This window comes from Ochotona curzoniae, unplaced genomic scaffold (genome assembly GCF_017591425.1).
Source record: "Ochotona curzoniae isolate NIBS_2020 unplaced genomic scaffold, NIBS_Ocur_1.0 contig_64, whole genome shotgun sequence".
In the NCBI taxonomy this organism is placed as follows: Eukaryota; Metazoa; Chordata; class Mammalia; order Lagomorpha; family Ochotonidae; genus Ochotona; species Ochotona curzoniae.
This window is the reverse complement of record NW_024466502.1, coordinates 45,749,259-45,774,529: the sequence shown is the minus strand read 5'-3', so window position 1 is coordinate 45,774,529 and position 25,271 is coordinate 45,749,259. Positions and strand designations below refer to the sequence as shown.

Here is a 25,271-nt window from a genome sequence, read left to right as displayed (position 1 = left end):
CCTACTCTAATCAGTGGTCTCCATGGGTATGCATCCTTCTTAAGTATGTAAACATCATCAAAAATAAGCATTTTATTAAATTTTAAAAATTAAAACAAAAAGGCAAGGCGGATTTGAGAAAATATTAACAAAATATATATATTTGACAAAAAACTCATAACAAGTGTGAAAGAAAAAAAAGGATAGGTGTTGTGGTGCCGTGGGATAACCTGCTGCTTGGGGTGACCACATGACATGTCGAATGTCTGGGACTGAGTCCTCCTGATCTAGCTTCCTGTTAATGCACATGGGAGGCAGCAGGTCATGGCTCAAGTACCTGGATTCTTGCCACCCACATGGGAGACCTGGATGACGTTCCTGGCTTCTGGCTTCGGCCTGAACCAACACTGGCTGTTGCAGGCATTTAGGAAATGAACAAACAATGATCACTTAAGATGGACTTGGCCGAATGGCTTCATTAACTAATTCCTCCCCTTGCAAGCACCAAGATTCTATGAACAGCGGTTCATATCCCAGCTGCTCTATTCCCATCCAGCTCCCTCCTTGTGGCCTGGGAAAGCAGTTGAGGACAGCTCAAAATCTTGGGACCCTGCACCCACATGGGAGTCCCGGAAGAGGCTGTGGTCTCCTGGCTTCGGACTGGCTCAGCTCTGGCCATTGTGGCCACTTGAGGAGTAACTCACTGGACGGAAGATCTTTCTCTGATTCTCCTCCTCTCTGTATATCTGCCTTTATAATAAAAATAAATAAATCTTTAAAAAGAAAAAAATAAACTTAAATTTGGGCCCAACACAGTAGGCTAACAGCTAAATTCCTCGTCTTGCACCACCGGGATCCCATACAGGCATTGTTTCTAATCCTGGTGGCGCTGTTTCCTGCCCAGCTCCCTGTCTGTGGCCTGGGAAAGCTCCAGGCTCCTGGCTTCAGATCAGTGCAGCTCCAGCTGTTGTGGTTGCTTGGGTAGTCAATCAGCAGATGGATGATCTTCCTTTCTGTCTCTGTCCCTGCCTGTATATCTGACTTTCCAATAAAAATAAAATAAATCTTAAAAAAAAAAACCCTTAAATTTAAAGCTAACTCCAAGAATCTTACTTTGCATAATATACACTAAATAATGATAGTTATCATTAACATAATTATAAGTCTATGAAAATACAGAGAAAATGCACAGAAAAATAAAACTAGGTTTGTTTTAAACTAAAATTGATTAATTGAAATCTAAATTAGCATAGAATTCTAGTTACAATAAACTAAATCAGAAAACCAAATTCTAAGGTTTGAGAAGCAACAGATAAAAACTTATTACAGAAAAAAGTATTTATGGGGGAAAAAATCTAACTGCAAAGGAAAATAATGAATGTAGCCACATTTCAAGCACATGCGTGACTGACAGAAAAAACACCAGTAAGTTTAAAAGCCCATACAAAAGAAAGCATTAGAATCTGTTTACATAAGAATATACACATGAAAGGAAAACCAAGCATCTTAAAGAAAAAATTTCAATCCTATGAATCATATGAATAACCCAAGAGGCACACAAGTACACCCACGGTTGCATAATCTCACTAGTACTCGGGGAAATGAAACTGAAAATGACACACCCTTTCACATCCGTGCCAGAGGGAAAAAAAATTCAACCCTTACTATGGTTTACAAAGATGAAGACAAAGATACTCAGAAACAACAGCAGACTTGGTATGATCTCTCTGGGGGACAATTTGGGAGATGTAGTGAAGTTTAAACGCCCCCTCTGTGCCCAGCAAGCCTGCCTTAGTTATCCAGATTAGACCAGGACAACAGAGAGGAAATCTAAACAGGACTGTTTATGACAATTTGCTAGTCATAGTTTGAACTGGAAACATCTGAATGTCTTCCTGTATGGAAATAGTTAAATGGTGATACTGAAATGAAATGGGATACTATAAATATCTTTTTTTAGCAGATTAATTTATTCCTATTAGAAAGGCAGATCAGATTTATACAGAGAAGGAGAGATAGAAATATCTTCCATCCATTGGTGCACTCCCCAGGCTGCAATGGCATAAGCTTAGCCCATCCGAAGTCAGGAGCCAGGAGCCTCTTCCAGGTCTCCCACGTGGGAGCAGGGTCCCAAGGCTTAGGGCTGTCCTCTACCGCTTTCCTAGGCCACAAGCAGGGAGCTGGATGGGAAGCAGACCAGCTGGGACCGGTGCTCACATGGGATCCCAGCACATGCTTGAGGACTTAGCCATTGAGCCACTGTATTGGGCCCACTAGAAATCTTCAAAATGAAAGACTTTGGTAATTATCACAAATGTGGAGTTTGATAAGAATTGGATCAGAGGTTAAGTCATTGCCTGCAATGCTGGCAACTCACGTGGGCACTGGTTCTGATGCAGCTCCCTGCGACTGTGCAGAATGGCCCAAGTGCTTGGGCCCCCGCATCTACATGAGAATGGAAATTCTTTGGTTTGGCCTGGCCCAGCCCTACTTACTGCAGCCATCTGGAAAGAAAACCAGTGGACAAAAGATCTCTGTCTCTCCGTCTCTAACTCCACTTCTCATATAAATAAATAAATCTTCAAAAATTGCATATGGTGGAAACTATTTGAAATGTTATTAAATAACTTCAACAATGCTTCTTTACTAGAATTCTCTGTGTCTGCCCAGTTACACGTAAAATTAACTCTAAGGTGGTAAGATTTGGAGCTGTTCCATATTGGAAAATAAGCCTCCCTTGGGGCTGGCGCCATGGCCTAGCAGCTAAAGTCCTTGCCCTCAGCACACCAGGATCCCATATGGATGCCGTTCTAATCCCGGCTGCTCTACTTCCCATCCAGCTCCCTGCTTGTGACCTGGGAAAGCAGTCGAGGACGGCCCAAAGCTTTGGGACCCTGCACCCGTGTGGGAGACCTGGAGGAGGTTCCTGGCTCCTGGCTTTGGATCGGCATAGCATCGGCTGTCACACTCACTTGGGGAGTGAATCATCGGACGGAAGATCTTCCTTTCTGTCTCTCCTCTTCTCTGTATATCTGACTTTGAAATGAAAATAAGTATTTAAAAAAAAAAAAGTCAAAGGAAAATAAGCTTCCCAATCTTCATTTGGAGCCCATACATAACCAACCTCCTGTTCTTTGTATCTCAAGTACCATACACCTGCTCAAGATGTCCCAACCTACGGGACTGATGTGCTGCACTCTGGGGGAACTTACCAGACAGTTCTCATGAGCAGCGATGTTCTCCGAGTGGGCGAAGTACAGGACGCTGTAATCGGCACCACTGGGGCAGAGCGCACACGTCCTTTTTGTCATCTTTTCTGCAACCTGAAAGGTACCTGGAAGTAATATCTCTGGTTAGAATGGAATCGTGGCAGTCCTCAGTCTAATTTCACTCATCACAGAAGGAGGGGCACATCTAGGAGGGGCACATCTCAGTTCCCAGAAAGGAAAAAAGAAAAAATAGGAAACCCAAGTGGAAAGGCAACTGAACTTGAATTTTTAAAAATTGGTTGATGAGAGCCCGGCGCCATGGCCTAGAGGCTACAGTCCTTGCCTTGCACGCACCGGGATCCCATATGGGCGCTGGTTTTAATCCCAGCAGCTCCACTTCCCATCCAGCTCCCTGCCTGTGGCCTGGGAAAGCAGTTGAGAATGGCCCAAAGCTTTGGGACTCTGCACCTGCGTGGGAGACCCAGAAGAAGTTCCTGGTTCCTGGCTTCGGATCGGCACAGCACAGGCCGTTGTGGCTCACTTGGGGAGTGAATGATCGGACAGAAGATCTTCCTCTCTGTCTCTCCTCCTCTGTATATCTGACTTTGTAATAAAAAAATAAATTTTTTAAAAATTGGTTGATGAAAAATAACAAAAATTATTTTAAAAATGTTAAAAAATGAGCAAAATGTTTTGTTTTTAAGGCAACCAGAAATTTAAGTACAAAGTTCTGAAGACTCTGCCTATAGCAAGCTTGCAGTAGGCAGGCTTAACTATCATTACAAATAGACAGGAGACAGTGATGAACTTAATAAATTGTACTCTAACTGTCCATATAGCAAAACAAAACGAAACAAAACCCTTATCCCCTGGTATAGTTAATAGTAAGTTCTGGTGCAGTCATTGTGGGAATCAGTGTGGGAAATACTCAGGCAACTGAACATTCACCATATGACCCAGCAATCCCGCTCCAAAAGAACTGATACATACATATGAGGAAGCAACCCGCATCCCTGTATTCAAAGCAACAAACCCAACAATTACAAAAAATATGGAAACAACCTAGATACACATTGAAAGAGGACTGGCTGAAAAAACTGTGGTACATGTATTCTCTGTAATACTACTCAGCTATTTAAAAAAGTGAAATTCTGCTGTTTGTAACCAGGTGGTCCCAATTGGAGACCATTATGCTCAGCGAAATCAACCAGTTCCAAAAGGATAAATAGCATACACTTGCTATGATGTAAGGTAACTTTTACCCACATTGCAAACCAAATGAAATCATGGTAAACAGCAATCTCACAAAGGATGTCATGGAGACCAGAGTACCAGGAATCAAACGAAACTGACAGACTGCATCTGTATTTCTGCACAAAGGGAGGCTCACTATGAAATCTCCAAATACACCCAGACAACAAAATGCTAAGACTCTCTGACACCGCTTATACCAATAATGTCCCGGTGCACAGAGGGAGCAGGGTGCCGGTGACAGACTACAACTGCAGGACTGTTTCACTATCAAGCACAGGGGGCGATGGGGAGCGAAGAGAGGGAAGGGAAAGAGGAAGCCCTATACCTGAACAACTGTAAAACTGAAAAGAAGCTAAAAACACATGAAACTAAAAAGTAAAATTCTAGCACTGAAAGAATGAAATACGTATCTTAAAAGTGCTTTAGATTCATTATCGTCCTAGAGTAGTGATAATGAAATGACAGGGAATCATTTCTAAAAGGAGAGCAGACAGAAGGAACCTAAAGGAGGCAGGGAAAGGCAGCTCTCAGGAACACCCCACTGCACGCCGGCAGAGGCGGGATTGGCAGGTGGTTAATTTGCTATTAATTTAGCCATAAGCCTAATTTTTGTTTCTTTGCCCTTTGTAATATTCTCTTATATCTTTGGTTTTCTATAACAGAAAGCAGCTCTTATTTTTAATACGTGTGTTTTAATTTTTCAAAGCTTTATTTTTTAAAAGATTTAGTTTTTTTTTAAAATTTATTTTATTTTTATTGGAAAGGCGGATATACAGAGAGGAGAGACAGAGAGGAAGATCTTCCATCCAATGATTCATTCCCCAAGTGAGCCACAACGGCCGATGCTATGCTGATCCGAAGCCAGGAGCCTCTTCCGGGTCTCCCATGCGGGTGCAGGGTCCCAAAGCTGTGGCCCATCCTCGACTGCTTTCCCGGGCCACAAGCAGGGAGCTGGATGGGAAGTGGGGCCGCCGGGATTAGAACCAGCGCCCATATGGGATCCTAGGGCGTGCAAGGCTAGGACCTTAACCACTGCGCCATGGCGCCGGGCCCAGAAGATTTATTTAGTTTTAATAGAAAGTCAGATTTGCAGAGAAAGATCTTTCTTTCACTGGTTTACTCCCCAAACAGTCACCATGACCAGAGCTGAATCAATCCAAAGCCAGGAGCCAGCTCTTCTGGGTCTCCCACGCAGGGGCAGGGTGACAGTGCTCTGGGCCTTCCTTGACTGCCTTCCCAGGCCACAAGTAGGGAGCTGGAATGGAAGTGGGGCCACCCGAACATGAACAGTGCTCCTGTGGGATTCCAGCGCTTGTAAAGGGAGGATTAGCTAATTGAACTATTGTGCCAGGCCCCATGTTTTAATATTTTTTTAAAAAAATATTTTTTAAGGTTTATTAAGAAATATTTTAGAAATACTTATTTTTATTGGAAAGGCAGATATAGAGTAGGAGAGACAGAGTGGGAGATCCTCTGTCCGATAATTCACTCCCGAAGCAGCTGCAATGGCCAGAGCTGAGCCAACCTGAAGTCAGGAGCACAGAGCCTCTCCTGGGTCTCACACGTGGGTGCAGGGCCCCAAGACTTTGGGCTGTCCTCAACTGCTTTCCTAGGTCACAAGCAGGGAGCTGAATGGGAAGCATGGCAGCCAGGACACAAACGAGTGCTCATATGGAATCCTGGCGCGTTCAAGGCCAGGACTTTAGCTGCTAGGCTACCACGCCAGGCCCTATTAAGGAATCTTTATTAGCCAAGCTTGGTGATAACAGGGTCCATTAGAAATAGCAAATCACAAGTCCATTGTAACCCCAAGAGGAACAAATGGTCATTATCCTGAAGTCCATCTATTAAGCCGAAGACCTATGTCTCAGCTTCCCCTGCAATTTAACTTATCCTAAGAAACATTTCAAAAGCAGAGGGGCCCAGTACAGTACCCTAGTGGCCAAAATTCTCGCCTTGAACGCACTGGGATCCCATATTGGCGCCGGTTCTAATCCTGGCAGCCCTGCTTCCCATCCAGTTTCCTGCTTGTGGCCTGGGAAAGCAGTCGAGGATGGCCCAAATCCTTGGAACTTTGCACCTGCATGTGGGACCTGGAAGAGGCTCCTGGCTTCAGATCACCTCAGCCTGGTCATTGCAGCCACTTGGGGGATGAATCAAAGGATGAAGCTCATCCTCTCTGTATATCTGACTTTCCAATATAATAATAATAATAATGACGACGATGATGATGAAGAAACCAGTGGAATTACTAAATTAATTGTGATGATGCACTTTATTCACCAAATATCACCAAAACACATCAATATTTAATTAATGTAAGAATTGTTCAGTCTTGGAAATCAGTGGTTTTTCTGTGCTTACAGACCATCAACAAGGGGACATGCCACAGTTTAAGTGCTCAACAGACACATACAGGAGGGACTGCTCAACAGCAAAGTAGAGGAAATGAAAAAATGAGAAATAGAACTGTTACCTGAAAAGCTTTCAGAATAAATGAGGTGGCCTGGCACTGTGCTGTAGTGCATTATGCTGCCACCTGCAGCACCGGAATCACATACGGGTGCTGGTTCGAGTCCCAGCTGCTCCACTTCCAATCCAGCTTCTTGCTAATGCGCTTGGGAAAGGAATAAGGATGACCAATGCACCACTCATTTGGGAAACCTGAATGTAGCTCATGGCTCTAGGTTTCATTCTGTCCCAGCCTCGGCAGTTGTGACCATTTAGGAAGTGAACCAGTGCATGTAAGATGTTGCTTTTTTATCTCTAGAGCTTTGCCTTTCAAATAAATAAATAAAAAAGAAAACAAAGAAAGAGGAGTGGAGTGGTTGGAGAGAGAAGAGTGGAGGAGGGGATGGGAGATAGGAGAAGAGGGGAGAGGAGGGGAGGGAGAGGTGAGGAGGAGAGGAGAGGAAAGGAGGGAAGGGGAGGAGAGAGGAGAGGAAGGGAGAGGAGAGGAGAAGAGGGGAAGCAGAGGAGGGGAAAGAAGAGGACGGGAGAGGAGAGGAAGGAAGGGGAGGGGAGAAGAGAGGAGAAGAGGGTCCGGGAGGGGAGGGGAGAAGAAAGGAGAGGGGACAGGAGAAGAGAGGAGAAAGAAGAACACAGGAGGGGAGAGGAGGGGACGGGAGGGGAGAGGAGGGGACGGGAGGGGAGCAGAGAGGAGAGGAGGGGAAAGGAGGGGAGGGGAGAAGAGAGGAGAGGAGGGGATAAAGGAGAACAGAGGAGGGGAGAAGAGAGGAGAGAAAAGGCAGACTGACCATGTAGGGGACCTGATAATAAGGAAATTGATAATAATGGGAAAATCCTTAGCAAAAAGTAATGATTTCCTTATTACTAGGAGTCCTCAACAAAGACTAACCTGCAATTAGGAAGATAGCAGAGTAAATGTGTAATGTTAATTGTCAAATGAACCATTATATTACTAATTAATGTGAAAGAAGGGGAGTTGTTGTGGGAAGAGGTGTTGCTGAGGACACGAGTCCTTGTTTTTTTTTTTTTTAGATTTATTTATTTTTATTGGAAAGGCAGATCAGATTTACAGAGAGGAGAGTCAGAGACAGCTCCTCCATCTGCTGATTTACTCCCCAAATGGTTGCAAAGGCCCAAGCTGAGCTGATCTGAAGCCAGGAGCCAGGAGTTTCTTCTGAGTCTTCCACATGGTTGAAGGGTCCCCAGGCAGTGGACCATTCCCCACTGCTTTCCCAAGCCACAAGCAGGGAGCTGGATGGGAAGTGGCGTAGCTAGGACACAATCTGGCGCCCACATGGGATCCTGGCACTTGCAAGGTGATGTTTAAGTCAACCGAGCCATTGTGCTGGGTCCCAGGGCATGAGTCTTGAGCTGGTACAACTAGGAGGGCGGGGAGGGGAAGAGAAGCAGCCATGTGGGTAAAGAACAAGAGTAAGAGAGGGAGCCCGAAGCCAGGGTGAGGGGTAGAAACAGTGCAGGATGGCAGAGGATTCAAGAAACACATGGTGGGAGTCTGCCAGGAAAGATTTTTGGGCAGAAGAACATCATGATGTGGTTGTCTGTTCATGGTTCAGGTACCTGGTCCCTGGTCCCTGCCACCCATGTGACAGACCTAGATGGATTTCTGGGGTCTTGGCTTCACCCTGGCCCAGCCCTGGCCACTGCAGTCATTAGGAGTGTTATCAGCATGCTGATGGGAGACCTTCCACTCTCACTTCCTTGCTGTTTCTGTCACTCTACTTTATCAATAAACAATTTTTTTAAATGAAACTATCTCCACAGATGGAGAGAAATACTGTGATCTTTGACAGGGAGGCTGGATCACACAGTGATATCACAAATATTACAAGTAACATTTAGAGTTAATATAATTTCAACTACTAATCTAGAAAGTTATTCTAAAGAATCGGAAGAAAGTTATTATTTATAAGATCATACAAGCAGCGGCTGGCATTGCTGGCAGCCTATATGGGAGCCAGTTTGAGTCCAGCCTGCTTTGCTTCCTATCCACTAATGCAATCCCAATCGAAACTTTATGACATTCTTCTCAGATCTAGAAAGAAATGATGCTAAAATTTATATGGAAACACAAGAGACCTGAAGAGCTAAAGCAAGCTTAAGCAATAAAAACAACCAGGGAGGTTATCACAATTCCAGACTTAAAGACATATTACAAGGCAGTTGTAATCAAAATAGCCTGGTATTAGCACAAACACAGATTTGAAGATCAATGGAAAAGAAATCCCAGACATGAACCCATATGTCTACATTCAACAAATATCTGATTATCAATCCAGACAAAAAGAACGGTCTCTTCAACAAATGGTGCCAAGAAAACCAGACATATGCATTCAGAAATATGAAATAAGACCGCTACCTTATAACTGGTACAAAAACCAACTCGAAATGGATCAAAGATCTAAATCTATGACTCGATGCCGTCAAATGGCTAGAGGAAAACATTGGGGGAAACCCTGGAAACCATAGGCACAGGCAAAGACCTCACGGGGAAAATTCCCAGAAGCACAAGAATTAAAGCAAAACTAAACAAATAGGATTACATCGAGCTAAGCAGCTTCTGCACGCAAAGCAAATCTTCTCCCATTCAGTTAACTGCCTGGTGATAACACAACTACACAACCAACTGAGGATTGTATCTGGGCTCTTAAAGAGCTCAAGAAACTCAACAACAAACAAATAATCCAGTTTAAAAAGGGAAAAGGATAGGAACAGGCATTTCTCACATGATGAAATTCTGGTGGACAACAGACATATGAAAAAATGCTCAGCTTCACTAGCCCTCAAGACAACACAAATAAAACTACAGTAAGGTCTCACCTATCATCTGAAAATAAAACAGTACATGTTGCTGAAGGTGTGGAGAAAAAGGTCCTCTATCCCAGTGTTGGTGGGACTGTAGACTGAAAAAACCATTATGCAGACTCCTCAGATATCTGAAAATAGATGTACTACAGGAACCACTCATCCCACAGCCTGGGACTTATCCAAATGAAACGAAATAAACATATGAGAGTCATCTCCATCCACATAAAGTTTATAGTATAATAACTAAGACGTGAAATCAATCCAGATGCTCATAACTTATGACTAGATAAGGAAAATGTGGAGCATACAGGATGGAAATACTACACAGCCACTAAAAAGAGTGAATTTTTAGAAAAAAATTTCACGTTATGACACAGTTCCATAGCTCTGGGATTCCCCCAACATCTCCCCAAGCCCTCCCCCCATATTAATTTCCTCCATATTATTACAGTAGTACAGCTCATAACCAGTCATGATTCCTTCATTGCGGGCATGGACTATGCAGGGAGTCCAGCACCTTATTGTACAGATAAACTCAACAGTTTCTTGGGGAGACCATCCTTGGTCTGAAAGCAGAGCTGGCAGAATATCATCCCCTCCAATGAAAAGCAATAACACAAATTCAACAACAGGCAGAAACATGGAAATTTACAACATCATGAAGTCAATTGACATGGTACTGAGTGACCAATGTGTTAGAAATGCAAGTTTTAAACCACATCCTGCAACTAGTTCATTGACATCTCAATCTTAGTTTATATATAACCAACTACTAATACCTTAAAATGGTTATAGGGTACTATTCATCTGTCTCGTGTCTTTTTTTTTTCCTAAAGAGAGTGAAATTTGTGTCTTTTGCAACTAAATGGGCACAATTGGAAACCAGTATGCTTAGTAAAATAAGCCAGTCTCAAAATAACATGTCTTCCCTACTCTGATAAATCATACAGTATAAAAATGCAATCTACAGGTACAAGAGTGACAGTCTGGGATCTGATTATTGTGAACAGCCTTTGTTCATACACCAAGGAATAGTGGGTGTTTGGTGTTCTTTTTTTTACTTGCCATTAATATTTTACAGGATGTGTTAATATCTTTATTTAATGGAATGTTAAACCTATAATTGCAAAATAAAATGAAAGTATACTATTGTAAAAACTAGGGGGGGGAATAAAGAGGAGGCTGGGTGGGGAATGTGGGCTGGTGGGTAGAGCAAGGCAGGAACAATCTGCAAACTTCTAAATCTGTACTGCAAATGTGAAATTTGTGGGCTCAGCATGGTGGCCTCATGGCTAAAAGTCCTCGCCTTGAACACGCCGGGATCCCATATGGGCGCTGGTTCTAAACCTGGCAGCCCCACTTCCCGTCCAGCTCCCTGCTTGTGGCCTGGGGAAGCAGTCGAGGACGGCCCAAAGCCTTGGGACCCTGCATCTATGTGGGAGACCTGGAAGAAGTTCAATACACTGTGGGGAAAGCTCCTTCTGGATATACAAACATTATACAGACACAGAAGTTCCAGGGACTGAGCCCTTGGAAAGAACACCAGGTGAAGACACAAGTGGATCCGGATTTACACTAACGGATTTAACACAAGGCAGCATTTACATTCCTCCTCTGGCCCCGATGTCAGCTCACTCTTCCACTGAATCACCATTTGCTTGGAAGTTCCCTTTAGTCCTATACATGGTTAGCTTTTGATGTTCTGTGTGTTACAGAATGTTTAAATTTCATTCGAGAAAACTATAGCTATTTTAATTTATGGTTTCTTCCCTTGGGTGAAGAGATATCCTGAAATAATCATTTCTTATCTAGAATATTACAATGTTTTTAAAAGTGCTAATTAATGCAGCAATAAGAATAGTGTAAAGCAGCGACTGGGGATCTAACTCATATCCATTCATGGTTATCCACAGATTTAAAGTCTCCTTTTCACAGGATTATTAGAGATTTGGGCTTCTCTTCATACTTTTCCCACCAATGCCACACTTGAACATTTCTGATGCTTTAGAATATATTATTTATTTCAAAAAATTTTATTTTGATTGGAAAGGATTTATAGAAAGGAGATACAGGAAGATGTTCCATCTGCTGGTTCACTCCCCAAGTGGCCTAAACAGCTGCAGCTGAGCTGATCCAAAGCTAGGAGCTTTTTCCAGGTATCCCATATGAGTACAGGGTCTCAAGGCTTTGGGCCATCTTCCACTGCTTCCCAGATCACAAGCAAGGAACTGGATGGGAAGCAGGGCTGCCAGGATAAGAACCGGAGCCAAAATGGGATCCCAGCAAGTTCAAGGTGAGGACTGTAGCTGCTAGGCTACAGCACTGGATTTTTATTTATTTATCATTTTTATTGCAGCTTACTATCTCTTCCATCGCATGTAAGAGAAGTCACTTTCATCACTAAGCTTAGTGATTGCTTACCTGAGCTGTATAAACACCACAAAAGAAGCGTGGCAGACAATGACTTGTTTTCAGATGACATTCCTGGAAACTTTGGTACAAGTACCAGTGCATCTGAATTTGGGATGGTCAGAATGATTTAGAGGAGACATAGTATGTTAGGAAAACATCTTCAGAATGAATATAGAGCTGGTGTTGTGTCACAGTTAAGTCAGTACTCACAGTAGCAGCATTCTGCAGTGGAGTGCTGGTTTGAGTTCTGCACCGTGGAGGGCAGCAGGGCACAGCCTGGGTACTTTAGCCACTGCTACCCAAGTACTGACCATATGGAGTGCCTAACTCCTGGCTGCAGCCTGGCCCAGCCCTGGCTGCTGTCATCTGGGAAGTGAATCAGCGTACATAAGATTTCTTTGTCTCCCTTTGTGTTCTGCCTTTCAAATAAGTAAATTAATCTGTAAAAGTAAGAATGAATAAATATAAATAAAGATGTGTATGCTGCAGAGAAGGGAAAGTGGGACGAGGACCCCCTGAGGGTGTCTGTGTACCACACTGATATGCAAGTAACCCCCACTGGGCCTGTCTATACCAGGTGATTCCATTTCCCTAACCACAGCTGACAGTTTCAGAGGTTTGAGCTGTCTCCCTCACCAACTTAAAGAATTCAGAAATGAAGATTTTAGTTTGGAATAAGCTGGTTTCTTAAAAAGATGTAAAAAGTAGACAGCTTTAAAAAAAAAAGGGCTCTGAAGATAGCCATCTTCTATCCCATTATTAAGGAAAGAAAGAACAAAGCAGACATGCTGAAAGATGCATAAATGAGAGACAAGGGGATGCTGTCAGGCTTACGGTGGCATCTTGGGTCCTCTTTCTGGCCCCTTCTGGGAAGTGCTACAGCAGCTGTGCCCTGGAGATCTGAGTCTGGCCTCCCTGCTTACCAGTAACTGTTACATTTTAGGATTTTAAGGTTTGAGGAAGTACAGAGACTGGGGAGGCAGAAAAGGTTTTATTTTAGAAGGGACAACAGGATAGGTGCATGACGAGGGAGGGCTCAGACCGCCCCACGGAGGGCAGGCTTCTTGTGCCCAGGCAGTGGGCAGAGTCCCTTCTGAAGCTGCTTGGTGGAGGAAGTCATGGTGATGTTGAGTGCCACGTGGGCCCTAATAAGGTGGGTGAGTGGGAGAGGTGCACAAGGACTCACTGGTGAGATTTACAAGGTGTTGGAATGCCCAGAGCGAGGGGCGGAGCAGTGACAATTCCATCTGCCTTTTGATTATCTGGACCCAGTTTCATCGAATTTGGAGGTACTGGTTTCTGTACTCTTTGTACCTGGCAAGTAATGATGTCACAATGGAAGTACCAAAACGTACGTGTGTGTGTGTGTGTGTGTGTGTGTGTGTGTGTGTGTGTACACCTTCATGGGAACTCATGTGTACTTTCTGGCATAAACAGGGAAGATGCCCACAGCGTCAGCCAGCTGATGCGGTAACTTCCTGCCCTACCGCTGCTTCCTCTGTACAACCCCCTCACTCTGCAGCTTACTTCAGTGCTCTAAAATGTACACCAGCATCCTCCCGCACACTCCAGGAGAGCAGCCATGCTCCTCAGCAAGTATGTGGTAAGGACTCACCAGGTCTTTATTAGTTAAAGCCTAATCACCTTTAACAAGGCTCTACCAGGTCTTACAACCACCAAGCAAGCCGTTTTGGGTGAGCGGAAGAGAACCGTGGAGCTCACCTTCCAGGGGACAACCATGCTGGTGCCCCCCACCCACCCCAGGTAGTAACAAGTGTCACAGACAGAAACAAAGCAAGAGGAGATAACAGAAGCCAGGAATGGCAGACAAGACAGAGAAGTACCTAAGCTGAGAGAAACACAAGTCAGACAAGGTGAGGGGGAGTATTCCTCCCCAAGAACTAGAAAAGACCCTTAGGGAAGGACGGGTGGCATGCATTAAGATGGGCATGAGTGAAATCAGATGGGATATGGGCTGAACTCAGGTGAGGTCAAGAGATTATTCTGGGGCCCAGCGCGACAGCCTAGCTGTTAAAGTCCTCACCTAGCATGCGCCGGGATCGCATATGGGCACCGGTTCTTATCCCAGCGGCCAGCTTCCCATCAAGCTAGCTCCCTGCACCCATGTGGGAGACCCAGAAGAGGCTCTGGGCTCCTGGCTTCAGATTGACACAGCTCTGGCCGGTGTGGTCACTTGGGGAGTGAATCAGTGGACAGAGGCTCTTCCTCTGTCTGTACTCCTCTCTGTATAACTGACTTTGCAATAAAAATTAAATATTTTTAAAAAGGATTATTTGGGCCCAGCACGATAGACTAGCAGTTAAAGTCCTCGCCTTGAATGCGCCAGGATCCCAACGATCGCCGGTTCTAATCCCAGCACCCTGCGTCCCTTCCAGCTCCCTGCTTGTGGCCTGGGAAAGCCGTGGAGAACAGGCCAAAGCCTTGGGACCCTGTACCCGCGTGAGGGACCCGGAAGAGCAAGCTCCTGGCTCCTGGCTTCAGATTGGCTCAGCTCCAGCTGTTGCAACCACTTGGGGAGTGAATCATTGGACAGAAGATCTTCCTCTTTGTCTCTCCTCCTTTTTGTATATCTGCCTTTCCAATAAAAATATTTTTAAAGGGATTATTCTGTCAGTAATAAATCACACTATTTTTTCCTTTTTTTTTAAAAAAAAAACAAAGCTAATTTTAGCCTTGCACAGAACATGGGGAAATAGAAACCAGGAACCCGGGGGATTTGGGTGAATAATGAAGATGGTGAGACATGATTTCACAAGCACAGTGGGAGGAGCCAGAGGTCCTGAGGAGGCTCTCAGGCCAACAGGGAGGACAGGCAGCTGAGAAGTCCACTCTGTGGCCATAGCTGGGCAAACTACCGGTTTTCTTTGAGATTTATCTGAGATTATTGCGGACACAGAAATCGGAGGGAAATGTCAGAACGCATCCTCATCGCCCTTGATTTCTCACTTTGTGGCGCTTGCAATGCAGTAATCGTAAAAAGTACTGCACCGCTTGGTTTGTGGTCCACCTAGCGACGTGGACCCTCATCTACTCTGCCTCTCAACTGGCTCATCTTCAGCGCTCTGAAACTAACAGCAGACACCCTCTCTTACCAGAAAGTTCCCCCTGAGCACCGAGCAGGGCTGGGAGGCCCTTTATCGCTGCCCGTGTGATTCTGACCACTACAGAAATATCTGACAGATTCTCACGGCGGAGAGGGTCGGCCTAACCCAGCTTTGCTGACCCAGGACCCAGTCTGGGCCTGCCACGAGTGCGAGCTCCACAGAGAGAAAAAAGCGGGGGAACAGCAACCCCAAAACCCAAAGCCCAGCTCAAGCGCAGGAGGGCTGGACCAACCGAAACCTCGGAGACTTCGGGGCCGGCGGGCTGCCCTGCTTGCCGTGCAGCTCTTCCCTGGGGCTTTGAGGATGGCAGGAATTCGGGCAGGTGGGAGAGCTTTACACCAGAAGAGCGCTTCAAAGCAGTAAGCAGCCAGGCGCACGCACCGGGAGGGGAAGACGAAAGTGGAACCCAGATCCCACCCCCCCCCACCCCCGCGTCGCCTTGAACCGGCCACGGGCGCAGCACGGCAGCTCGGGACCCTCGGGGGGCGGGGGCGCCAATGCAGAGTCGAGGTTCGCCCCGTTGGGTCCGGACCCCGGAGGCGGGTCAGCTCGGAGACCCCAGGCAGCCGCGAGCCGAGCGGGCCATCCTCTCAGGACCCGGGCCGCGGCCTCCCCACTCCCCGGAGCCCCGCTGCGTACTCACTCGTGGAGTTGGGGAACGCGCCGCGCGTGGGCCCCTCCTCGAGCCATGGCGAAGGCGCCCGGTCCATGCTGTTGCCGCCCGACGGCCGCGCTCCCGGAAACGCCTAGCGCCGTCGGGCGGTGTCTTGTAGGAAACGGCAGCAACGCCCCGCGTCGGGCAAGTTCGCAGCCGGGAAGGCGGCGCAGCGCGCGAGGCCGTCCTCAGGCGCGCCCTCGCTGGATGCGTCTTCCAGGAGCTTCTGTAAACTAATGATCTCCACCCCCACGCTTCCCCCAGGCCCCGCCCAGGGCTCAGCTGGAGAAATCAGCGCTCCTCCACGTGTTTGTCCTCACCATTGGTTCACTACACCCACTTTTGGCGACTAATTAAACCGACCCCAAATCCAGTTGCCAGTAGCACTTTATTTAGCACCCATGGGGTACGGAGAGCACCATACAAGGTGAGGTTTTCAGTGCATGTAACAAATATAGAGAGACCTAAAGTTAAAACAAAGTTCACATTATCATTGGTCGTTTGCTGAGAATCTGTGGAGGTCTTGCACTTTGAGGAGATTCTGAATGGAGGCAGAAAGATTGTGGATAGCAGAAACGCGAGACAATATTAAGACTAAAAAGGGCCACGTGGATATTCTTGACAAATACGAACTGGCTGGGAAGCAAGAGGGGGTGGCTGCACGAGGGGGTAAAGAGCACCCAAGCTTCTGTCCTCTGGGTAGAGGGGCGGAAGAGCACTCCTTGACCAAAACAACAACAACAAAATCAAAACAAAACAAAGCACAGGAAGCTGGCAAGGGCAGAATCCTCGGCCAGGTAGCTGGAGCAGTCCACGGTAAGCCTGGCCAGGAGCTTTTCTCCACACTCATGCAGGTACACAGCCAAGAGCCCTCGCAGAGGACAGGCTGTTACGTGAAAGACAGGCAAAACACATGCATTTAGGACCAACCAAGAAACATGGCAGGATACACAAGATGCAGCAAAAACAAACAAGACACATGGGTGTGAATACGTGTGCACAGATACGCATATATTTGAAAGAGCTAATATACCACAACCCTGGACCCAACACAGAATGCTGGTAAGTAAAAGAAAGCTCAGACAGCTATTAGGAACTACACGTGTGGGACTAGAATAAACTGCCAACAGCTGAATTCAAGGAGGAAGCGGCTTAGAAAAAAAAAAAAAACAGCAGGAAAAGACTGGGAATTAAGATAGGGCAATCTTGCAGGTCTGGATACAAGAATTCCGGGGAGAGAAAATCACTGAGAAATATAGTTCAAGAATATTTCCCTGAAGGAAAAAGTTTCCAGATGAAAAGATCCCACCAGGATAAAAACAGGCCCTTACCAGCCAGGTACAGTAGGTTGGGACAAAGAAAAAATGTATATGCTTCAAAAGACATAATTCTGTACTCTGCCAAAATAGCAATCAAATATAAGGGTAAAACAAAGATTTTAAACCACGCAGAATCTCAAAAACATTTACTTCAGTTTTCCTTTGTAAATGCTACTGGAGGACATGCTTCCCCAACTCATGAGAATAAACCATGGGAATGAATTGAGTTTAACTGGAAACAGTGTGGTATGAGGCAAAGGGACTCTGATCTTGTGGAAAATGATGGTTGTGAACCAGTCCAGACTGAAGCAGTTAGAGAATTCCAGGGAAATATCTAAGAGGATGAAACTGAGAGAATACCTCCTGCTTCTGGATGTTAGCGACTCTGAAGGCAGATCGCAAGGAGATGCTGGCTGTTACAGCACAAAGCCCTCTGCACAAACCAAGTTTCTTCATTTTACCGTAGCACACTGCCTAATGGTCCTTCATCGTTCCTGGGAGTAGATGGACTTTTCAAGCATCATCATCTGTCTACACGCTGTTTGTAGAGCTACAATTTCGTTTTTGTTCTCTAAAACAACTTGAGGTTTTCACCTAATTTACTATTTTTAAAAAATTATGTCCAAATTTGGAACAGATTTTTGTTGGAAAGGTAACTAACCTGAAACTAACTCAAGTCTAAATACAAAAATATGTAACTGTACAAAAACTAGAATTACTTTTGATAACTTCATTCAAGCTATCATTCCAATCATTCTGAGGGGGAATTTATTTGCGGTTAAATGTTCAGTACTTGTAAGGGTAGACTTTGACTTCTGCAGCTTCTCAATCCCCTTTTCCACTAGCTGATCAGGGTTACAGGGCTGCAAGCAATTAGCAAGCATTAAGTGTGACTTGCTACAGAAGAACAGGGCAAACTCTGGAATCTTGAAGTCACAGACTGCTGGTGCGGGAGACCCAGGTCAAACTTTGCAGGAAGCAGATTTGCAGTGGGCAAAAGGTCAAGACCAAGGTCAACTGAGGGTCTGCAGTTGGGCAATGGTCCAAGGCCAAAGAATTGTGTGCTGTAACATATCCATGAGACACTCATGCGTGCTACTTGGGTCATACTGATGCTTCCTAACCAGCAAGTACTGGCAGGTTAACATCAGTAAGGGATGCAGCTATCAGAGTGTGTACTCCATCAATTCCTGTAATTTGACTCCCCTTGCAGCTCAAAGGTTAAAGCAACCAAGCCTTCTGAGTAGACCTCCTTCCTCTCACTGCCTCACTGTCATACTCTTTGTCTTGTGTCTGTCTCACTTTTTATTTTCTCATTTGCATGTCGCCTCCCTCTCTAACCCTGTTTATGCTGTGGGTTATGGTACTAGGTACCCTATGGCAAAGTGATGACTCCCTGTTTCTCTAGAAAAACTATTTACAAATCATGCTCAAGAAACATTAAGAGTGTTTTTCAAATTTGGACGCTTGCATTTGTCATGTGATTTTCCATTTCTTTAGTGACATTTTGCCCAACACAATTCCTTCCGGCCTAAAGAAGCCAAGTCTTATTAGCTTCTGAGTTTTCTTTTCTTATATCTAGAACAAAATATTCTACTTCCTCTAGATTTCTATTCCCTCTTCTGCTATTTGTATAGAAGGAGCAGAGACTGGATATTGTAGAAAAGAAAATGCATTTCAAATGACTTTGCTGAACAGTAGACTGAACAGTGTTTAAGGGAGCCAGCAGTGGCTTCCCCAACACATGTTAAATTACGTGGGAATATATGGATAAAATGAGTTCTTACACATTACTCAGGCTCTGACTACTTTGTAGCTGATAATAATAATGATAATGGGTGTGTCAAAAATTTAACATCACATTTGTAAGTGAAGATGTTAAAAATTTGACTCTGGGGCAAGAACTAAGAGATAAGAATCACAAAAGCAATGAGAAAAAGCTGCATTCTACTGTGCCTTTTGTTTTCTTAATACATAATTTATAAATAAATTAAAGATTATACAGCAGTATCATAAAATATACACTTGCATTTTACTCATGTAAATTTCAACAGCAGAAATAACTAGAAATACCCTATGCATATAAAAAGGTCCTTATTTTGCTCCTGGCAGTTCTAAGTCATACAAATAAAATTAGAAATACAATATGAATCCTTTGAATAGAGTTATCAGAGAGGATACATGTTGGTGGACTTTAGTTTAAATGAATCCCACTGGTACGAAGAGTTCTTTTGGCTGGCTTCAGTTAGCCTGACTAGGCAATTTCATGAATAGATATTAGCTACACCTTTACAATATTTTTTTTCTACACTTGTTAACTCCACATTGGCAGATGATCTCCTTCTCAGGCACAGTTCCAGCTTCATAACCATAATCCCAGGTTAGTTCTGTTCTTGCTTTCACATGCCTAGAAAGTAGAAATTAAAAAGGAATCACATTTATCTTAAAAAAACAAGCAAATAAAATATATTTGATTTTATCAATTTTCATGTTACTATTATTAGCTATCATCAGAAAGATGAACTTTTCTTTCCACCCCATGCTCAATAGTTAGGAATAATCTTTTATTAACTCACTGTCTCAAGGTTTTAATTCTGTGAATATTTCACTGACAGAATATGTATTTCAAAGTTCCTGTAAGTGGTGTATTTATTACTCAATTTAAATCTAACTGTCCTACACATTGGACAATAGGCTACAAAGGGCTAAGAATAGTCATTTGCATTTTATTTCAAATCTACCAAAATTCTAGGAAACTGTCAATATGCACGAGGCAGTGTATTTTGCAGCCACAGATTTTTAATAATATGAACTGAAATTCTTATTGTACACAGTTTTACTGGCATATAATATTTGAGGATAACTAAATATTCTAGGGTATTGGGCCTTGCAAATACTTCATTGTTATATCCTCATAAACATATATGTATATATGTGTGTATAAATGTATTTATCTGAGATGCTGAGAGACACGGACCTCTCATCTTCAGGAGCCAGGAAGTCTCCTGGGTAGCTGGTAGAAACTGTTATTTAAGTCACCACTACAACTTCTCAGAATCTGCACTAACTGCAAGCTGAACTCAGAAGCCAGAGCTGAGAGTTAAACTGCTGAGGGATGTGCATACTATAATCAACATTTTAACTATTAGGTCAAATATATACCTATTTTTACTTTTAAGGTCATAATTTCAGAATTAAATCATTTCTGCTTTTTTAGTTGGAAAGGCAGATTTTCAGAGAGAAAGATCTTCCATCCCCTGGTTCACTCCCCAAATGGCTTCAACAGCTTGCAGGAGTAAATGGGAAGTACAGCAGCCAAGATACAAACCAGTGTCCTTATGGAATCCTGGAGGGATGCAAGGCGAGGATTTAGCCACTAGGCAATCACGCCAGGCCCCAGAATCAAATCATCTAAGTTAAATCAGCTTCATACCTGTTGGTGAAGAATGCTACCAATGGAAAATTCCTGTCATGTGTTTCCACAAAAACATTCTGTACCCAGAGATTTGGGCAGCAACTATGCTGTGAAAAAAAAGTTGAACACAAAGGTTAGCTATAGCATAAAAATTTATATCTTTTGCTTTAAGCATTAGAATACCATTCTGTTTCTAACACATCTCATTGGTTTTGCTTTCTATTTAATATATAAAATATCTATGTCAGTTCTGTTACTTTAACATGTTTATAGAAGTATGATTAAATAAACTTTGGTGTACCCATACAATGGGTTCTGTGCAGTTATAAACAAAAATACATGCATACACAAAAATGAGCCATTTATGTACTAATATGGAAAGATCTCTAGGATATACTATTAATGTATGCTAGTTAATAAAATATACCTTTATATTAAAAAAGTGGAAAAATAAGAGATATTTATCTTTATTTAAATCTACAGACTATAGAATTAGAAAGACACAAAAGAAAAGTAACAAAAATGATTATCTATAGCACACAGAGTAGGGCAGGATGCATAGGAGAAGAGCACTTTTCAAAGGCAGGACTCTTTTTTTTTTAGATTTATTTTATTTTTATTGGAAAGGCAGATATACAGAGAGAAGAGACAGAGAGGAAGAACTTCTATCCAATGATTCACTCCCCAAGAGGCCACAACGGCTGGAGCTGTGCCAATCTGAAGCCCGGAGCCTCTTCCGGGCCTCCGAAGCGGGTGCAGGGTCCTAAGGCTTTGGGCCATCCTCTGCTGCTTCCCCAGGCTACAAGCAGGGAGCTGGATAGGAAATGGAGCAGCCAGGATTAGAACTGATGCCCATATGGGATCCCAGCTTGTGCAAAGCGAGGACCTTAACTACTACAGCATCGCACCGGGCCCAGGCAGGACTCTTAAAACAAAATTTTCCAAGAAAAGTATAATCTGAAGAATGTTCACAACTCTCTGGTTTTCACAAAATGATAAAAAATTGACCCTGTGAACTAGAGACATGTTTAATCAGCTGATTCCTCAATTAAATAAACACAGCATTGTGTTGCTAAAGTTCTCGCCTTGCATGTGGCAGGATCCCATATGGGTGACAATTCTAATCTGGGCAGCCCTGCTTCCCATCCAGCTCCCTGCTTGTGGTCTGGGAAAGCAATTGAGGATGGTACAATGGCTTAGGTTTCTGCACCCGCGTGGGAGACCTAGAAGAGGTTCTAGGATCCTGGCTTCAGATCGGCTCAGCTCCATCCGTTGTGGCTGCTTGGGGAGTGAATCATCGGACGGAAGACCTTCCTCTTTGTCTCCTCTCCTCTCTGTAAATCTGTCTTTCAATAAAAATAAATAAATCTTAAAAAAAAAACCAGGACTCATAATACTTGAAAATTTCTGCCACCGTTTAATTTTTTTTAGATTTATTTATTTTTATTGCAAAGTCAGATATACAGACAGCAAGATTTTCCATCTGATGGTTCACTCCTCAAGCAGCAGCAACAGCTTGAGCTGAGCCAATCCAAAGCCAGGAGCCTCCTCCCAGTCTCCCACACGGGTGCAGGGTCCCAAGGCTTTGGGCCGTTCTCGACTGCTTTCCCAGGCCACAAGCAGGAAGTTGGATGGGAAGTGGTGCTGCCATGATTAGAACCGGTACCCATATGAAATCCCAGCATATTCAAGGTGAGCATTTTAGCTGCTACGCTATCGAACCAGGCCAACCATTTAATTTCAATACTTCCTTTCTTTATACAATTTTTTCCAGGTGATTTTGAAAATGTTTTAACACCTATTTTTAGAAATTATTCTTTATAGATGTCTTTGAAGCTTAAATTTAATGTGGATACATACACATATACACATGAGAAAAAGATACCAAATATTCCCCAAATGCCTACCACAGACAAGGTCTAGGAACCAGTAGCCCAGAACTCCTCTAGGTCTCCCACGTGGATGGCAAGGCCCTGAGCCACCATCACCTGTTGCTTCCCAGTGTGCACATTAGCAGGAAGCTGAGACTGAAATGGTGCTATGAATTGAACCACTTCATCATGGGTTGTCGGAATGCCAAGAAGCAGCTTAACAATTGTGTCAACGGCCTGCACCCTTGCAATTTTGTAAATCAAATGCCTACTATTTATTAGGCACTATTTTAAGCACTTAAAATTATTTTGATTTTCACAACATCCTGAGATAGTTACAACCCCACATTACCCAGGAGTCAAATGAGAAATTAAGAGGCACATTTATCCACATGGAGGGGGTCCCAGAACTCATATTCAGGTGTATGTTAATAATACATTCTGAGCATGTTAATCCTATTTTCTCATGGTTTTGTTAAGAAGAATAGAATAGAAGGTTGCAGAGAGATGTGAACCTTAGCCCCCATACTTACATTAAGGAAGCGGCCTACGTTTCCTTCCTTTGTGGCATCCAATAGAAACATATGCTCTGATTTGGACTTTGCTGGAGAATCAGATGAAGTACTCGTGGTTTCACTTGACAACTCATCATCACAAAAGACCTGCCGATTTTGACATGCTGTACAATTTTTCTTTTGGTGCTTCTGTGTTTGAGTTTTTTTAATATTTTGGTTATTCAGAGTGGTTGGTTGGATACATTTGTCCTGTGGTGGAGTTTCTTCTCTACATTTAGCTATATTTATCACATCTAACTCAGTTAGTTGTTTGTCTTCAGAATCTTCAACATGGCTTGAACTTGACTCCCCTAATAGACATATTAGAAGGAATTATAAGACAATATACTTGGCTGAGCAATAGTGATAAGATGTGCTAGTACTAATTAGCTTTTAGTTGCCTTAATTATTAATCTTCACAATGTTATTTGGCAGTATCATTTTAATTTCACAAATGAAAACATTGAGTCTCTGAGGGGTTGGAGATTTGTATGACTAATAATAATGAAAACTAAAGTAATAAATCTATAAATGTTGGGGTTTTTTGCCTTTTTCTATGCAGAGCAATACTTTTTTGAATCTATATGTTACTTCCTCTAACTTCATTATTTCCCTCTTTTTAAAAATTTATTTTAAGGCACGACATGATAGTTTAATGGCTAAATCCTTGCCTTGCATCTGTCAGGATCCCATATGGGAGCTGGTTAGTATCCTGGTTGCTCCAATTCCCATCAAGCTCCCTGATTATGGCTTTGGAAGGTAGTGGAAGAAGGCCCAAAGACTTGGGACTCTGCACCCATGTGGGAGACTCAGAAGAAGCTCTTGGCTGCTGGCTTCGAATCTGCTCAGCTCTGGCCTTTGCAGTCACTTGGGGACTGAACCAATGCACGGGAGATCTTTCTGTCTTTCCTATTCTCCAGCCTTTCCAATAAAAATAAGTGAATCTTAAAAAAAAAAAAGAAGAAAGAAAAAAGAAAATAAAGAGAACAAGAGCAATAGCAAGAGAGAAAGGAAGTATGAAAGGAAAGAAATTATGTCTCTCTAAAAGACTCTTCATTCAATCATTATGTTTATCGGCTTTGGAAACCATAACAGTACACAACTATGATCTTTCAAAAAAGATTTCCTTATGATTATTGCAAAGTCGGAGATACAGGAGGAAAAAAGACAAAGAGAAAGATCTTCTGTCCTATGATTCACTCCCCAAATGACCGCAACAGCCAGAGCTAAGCCTATCTGAAGCCAGGAACTAGGAGTCTCCTAAGGGTCTCCCATGTAAATGCAGGGTCCCAAGGCTTTGGGCCATCCTCCACTGCTTTCCCAGGCCACAGGTAGGGAGCTGGATGGGAAGTGGGGCTGCCAGGATTAGAAGCAGCACTCTTATGGAATCCCAGTGCATTCAAGCTGAGGACTTTAGCTGCTAGGCAACCACACTGGGCCCATAACTATGATTTTTTAAAAGTACCTACTATATTCACTGTAGCATTCAATGAAAATGGCCAAAGAACTACAAGCAACAGAACTCATTACGGCTCATAAACATTATATGTAATACTAACAGCCCAGTGCAATGGCTCACTAATCTTCCCATTGTAAGTGCCAGGATCACATATGGGAGCTGTTTTGTATCTCAGTTGCTCTACTTCCCATCCAGCTCCCTGCTTATGGTGTAGGAAGGCAGTGGGAAGATGGCCCAAGACCTTGGGATTCTGTACCCAGATGGGAGACCTGGAGGAAGCTCCTGCTCCTGGCTTTGGATATGCTTAGCACACACATAACTGCTCAAAGGTCAGCATGAAATACTGTTGCAGCCATTTGAGAGTGAACCAACAGATGGAAGATTTTTCTCTCTCTCCTTTTCTCTGTAAATCTGCTTTTCCGATAAAAATAAATACATCTTTAAAAACTTTAAAAATAAAGTAACACATAAAACACCCTTGCTTGAGACATCTTGTCTGTCCTAGAGCTGCCATCTCTCACCCAATTGCCATTCTCTATCAGGCAGATTATAGAAGGATAAAGGCAAAGAAAGAAAACATTGGCTGGCCACACAAAAAGTAACTTCTCTAAGCAGTATCTCCCTGAAATGCAAAAGTGCTAAAAACCAGGCTTGTCCAGTTGTAATATTCACTACAATGGAGACTGGACTCTGAAAGGCAAGTACTGGGGGAAGAGTTACTGTA

General features: G+C 43.6%; 1 protein-coding gene across 3 annotated transcripts in view; it reads right to left on the bottom strand.

Annotated features, from left to right (window-relative positions):
• The window catches only part of LOC121163705 (histone-lysine N-methyltransferase SETDB2-like), a 90,698-nt gene that overhangs the window by 27,410 nt on the left and 38,017 nt on the right, over nt 1-25,271 (bottom strand). The window contains exons 12-15 of one of the 3 annotated variants that reach the window (XM_040991427.1): nt 23,068-23,399; nt 20,682-20,770; nt 19,573-19,655; nt 3,192-3,313 (exon numbers count right to left, since the gene is read on the bottom strand). In XM_040991427.1, the coding sequence (XP_040847361.1) occupies nt 3,192-3,313; nt 19,573-19,655; nt 20,682-20,770; nt 23,068-23,399 (626 nt within the window). Of the gene's footprint in view, nt 1-3,191; nt 3,314-16,290; nt 18,455-19,182; nt 19,656-20,681; nt 20,771-23,067; nt 23,400-25,271 lie in introns of those variants that run through there. The other 2 variants (XM_040991428.1, XM_040991429.1) reach the window with 2 other exon arrangements.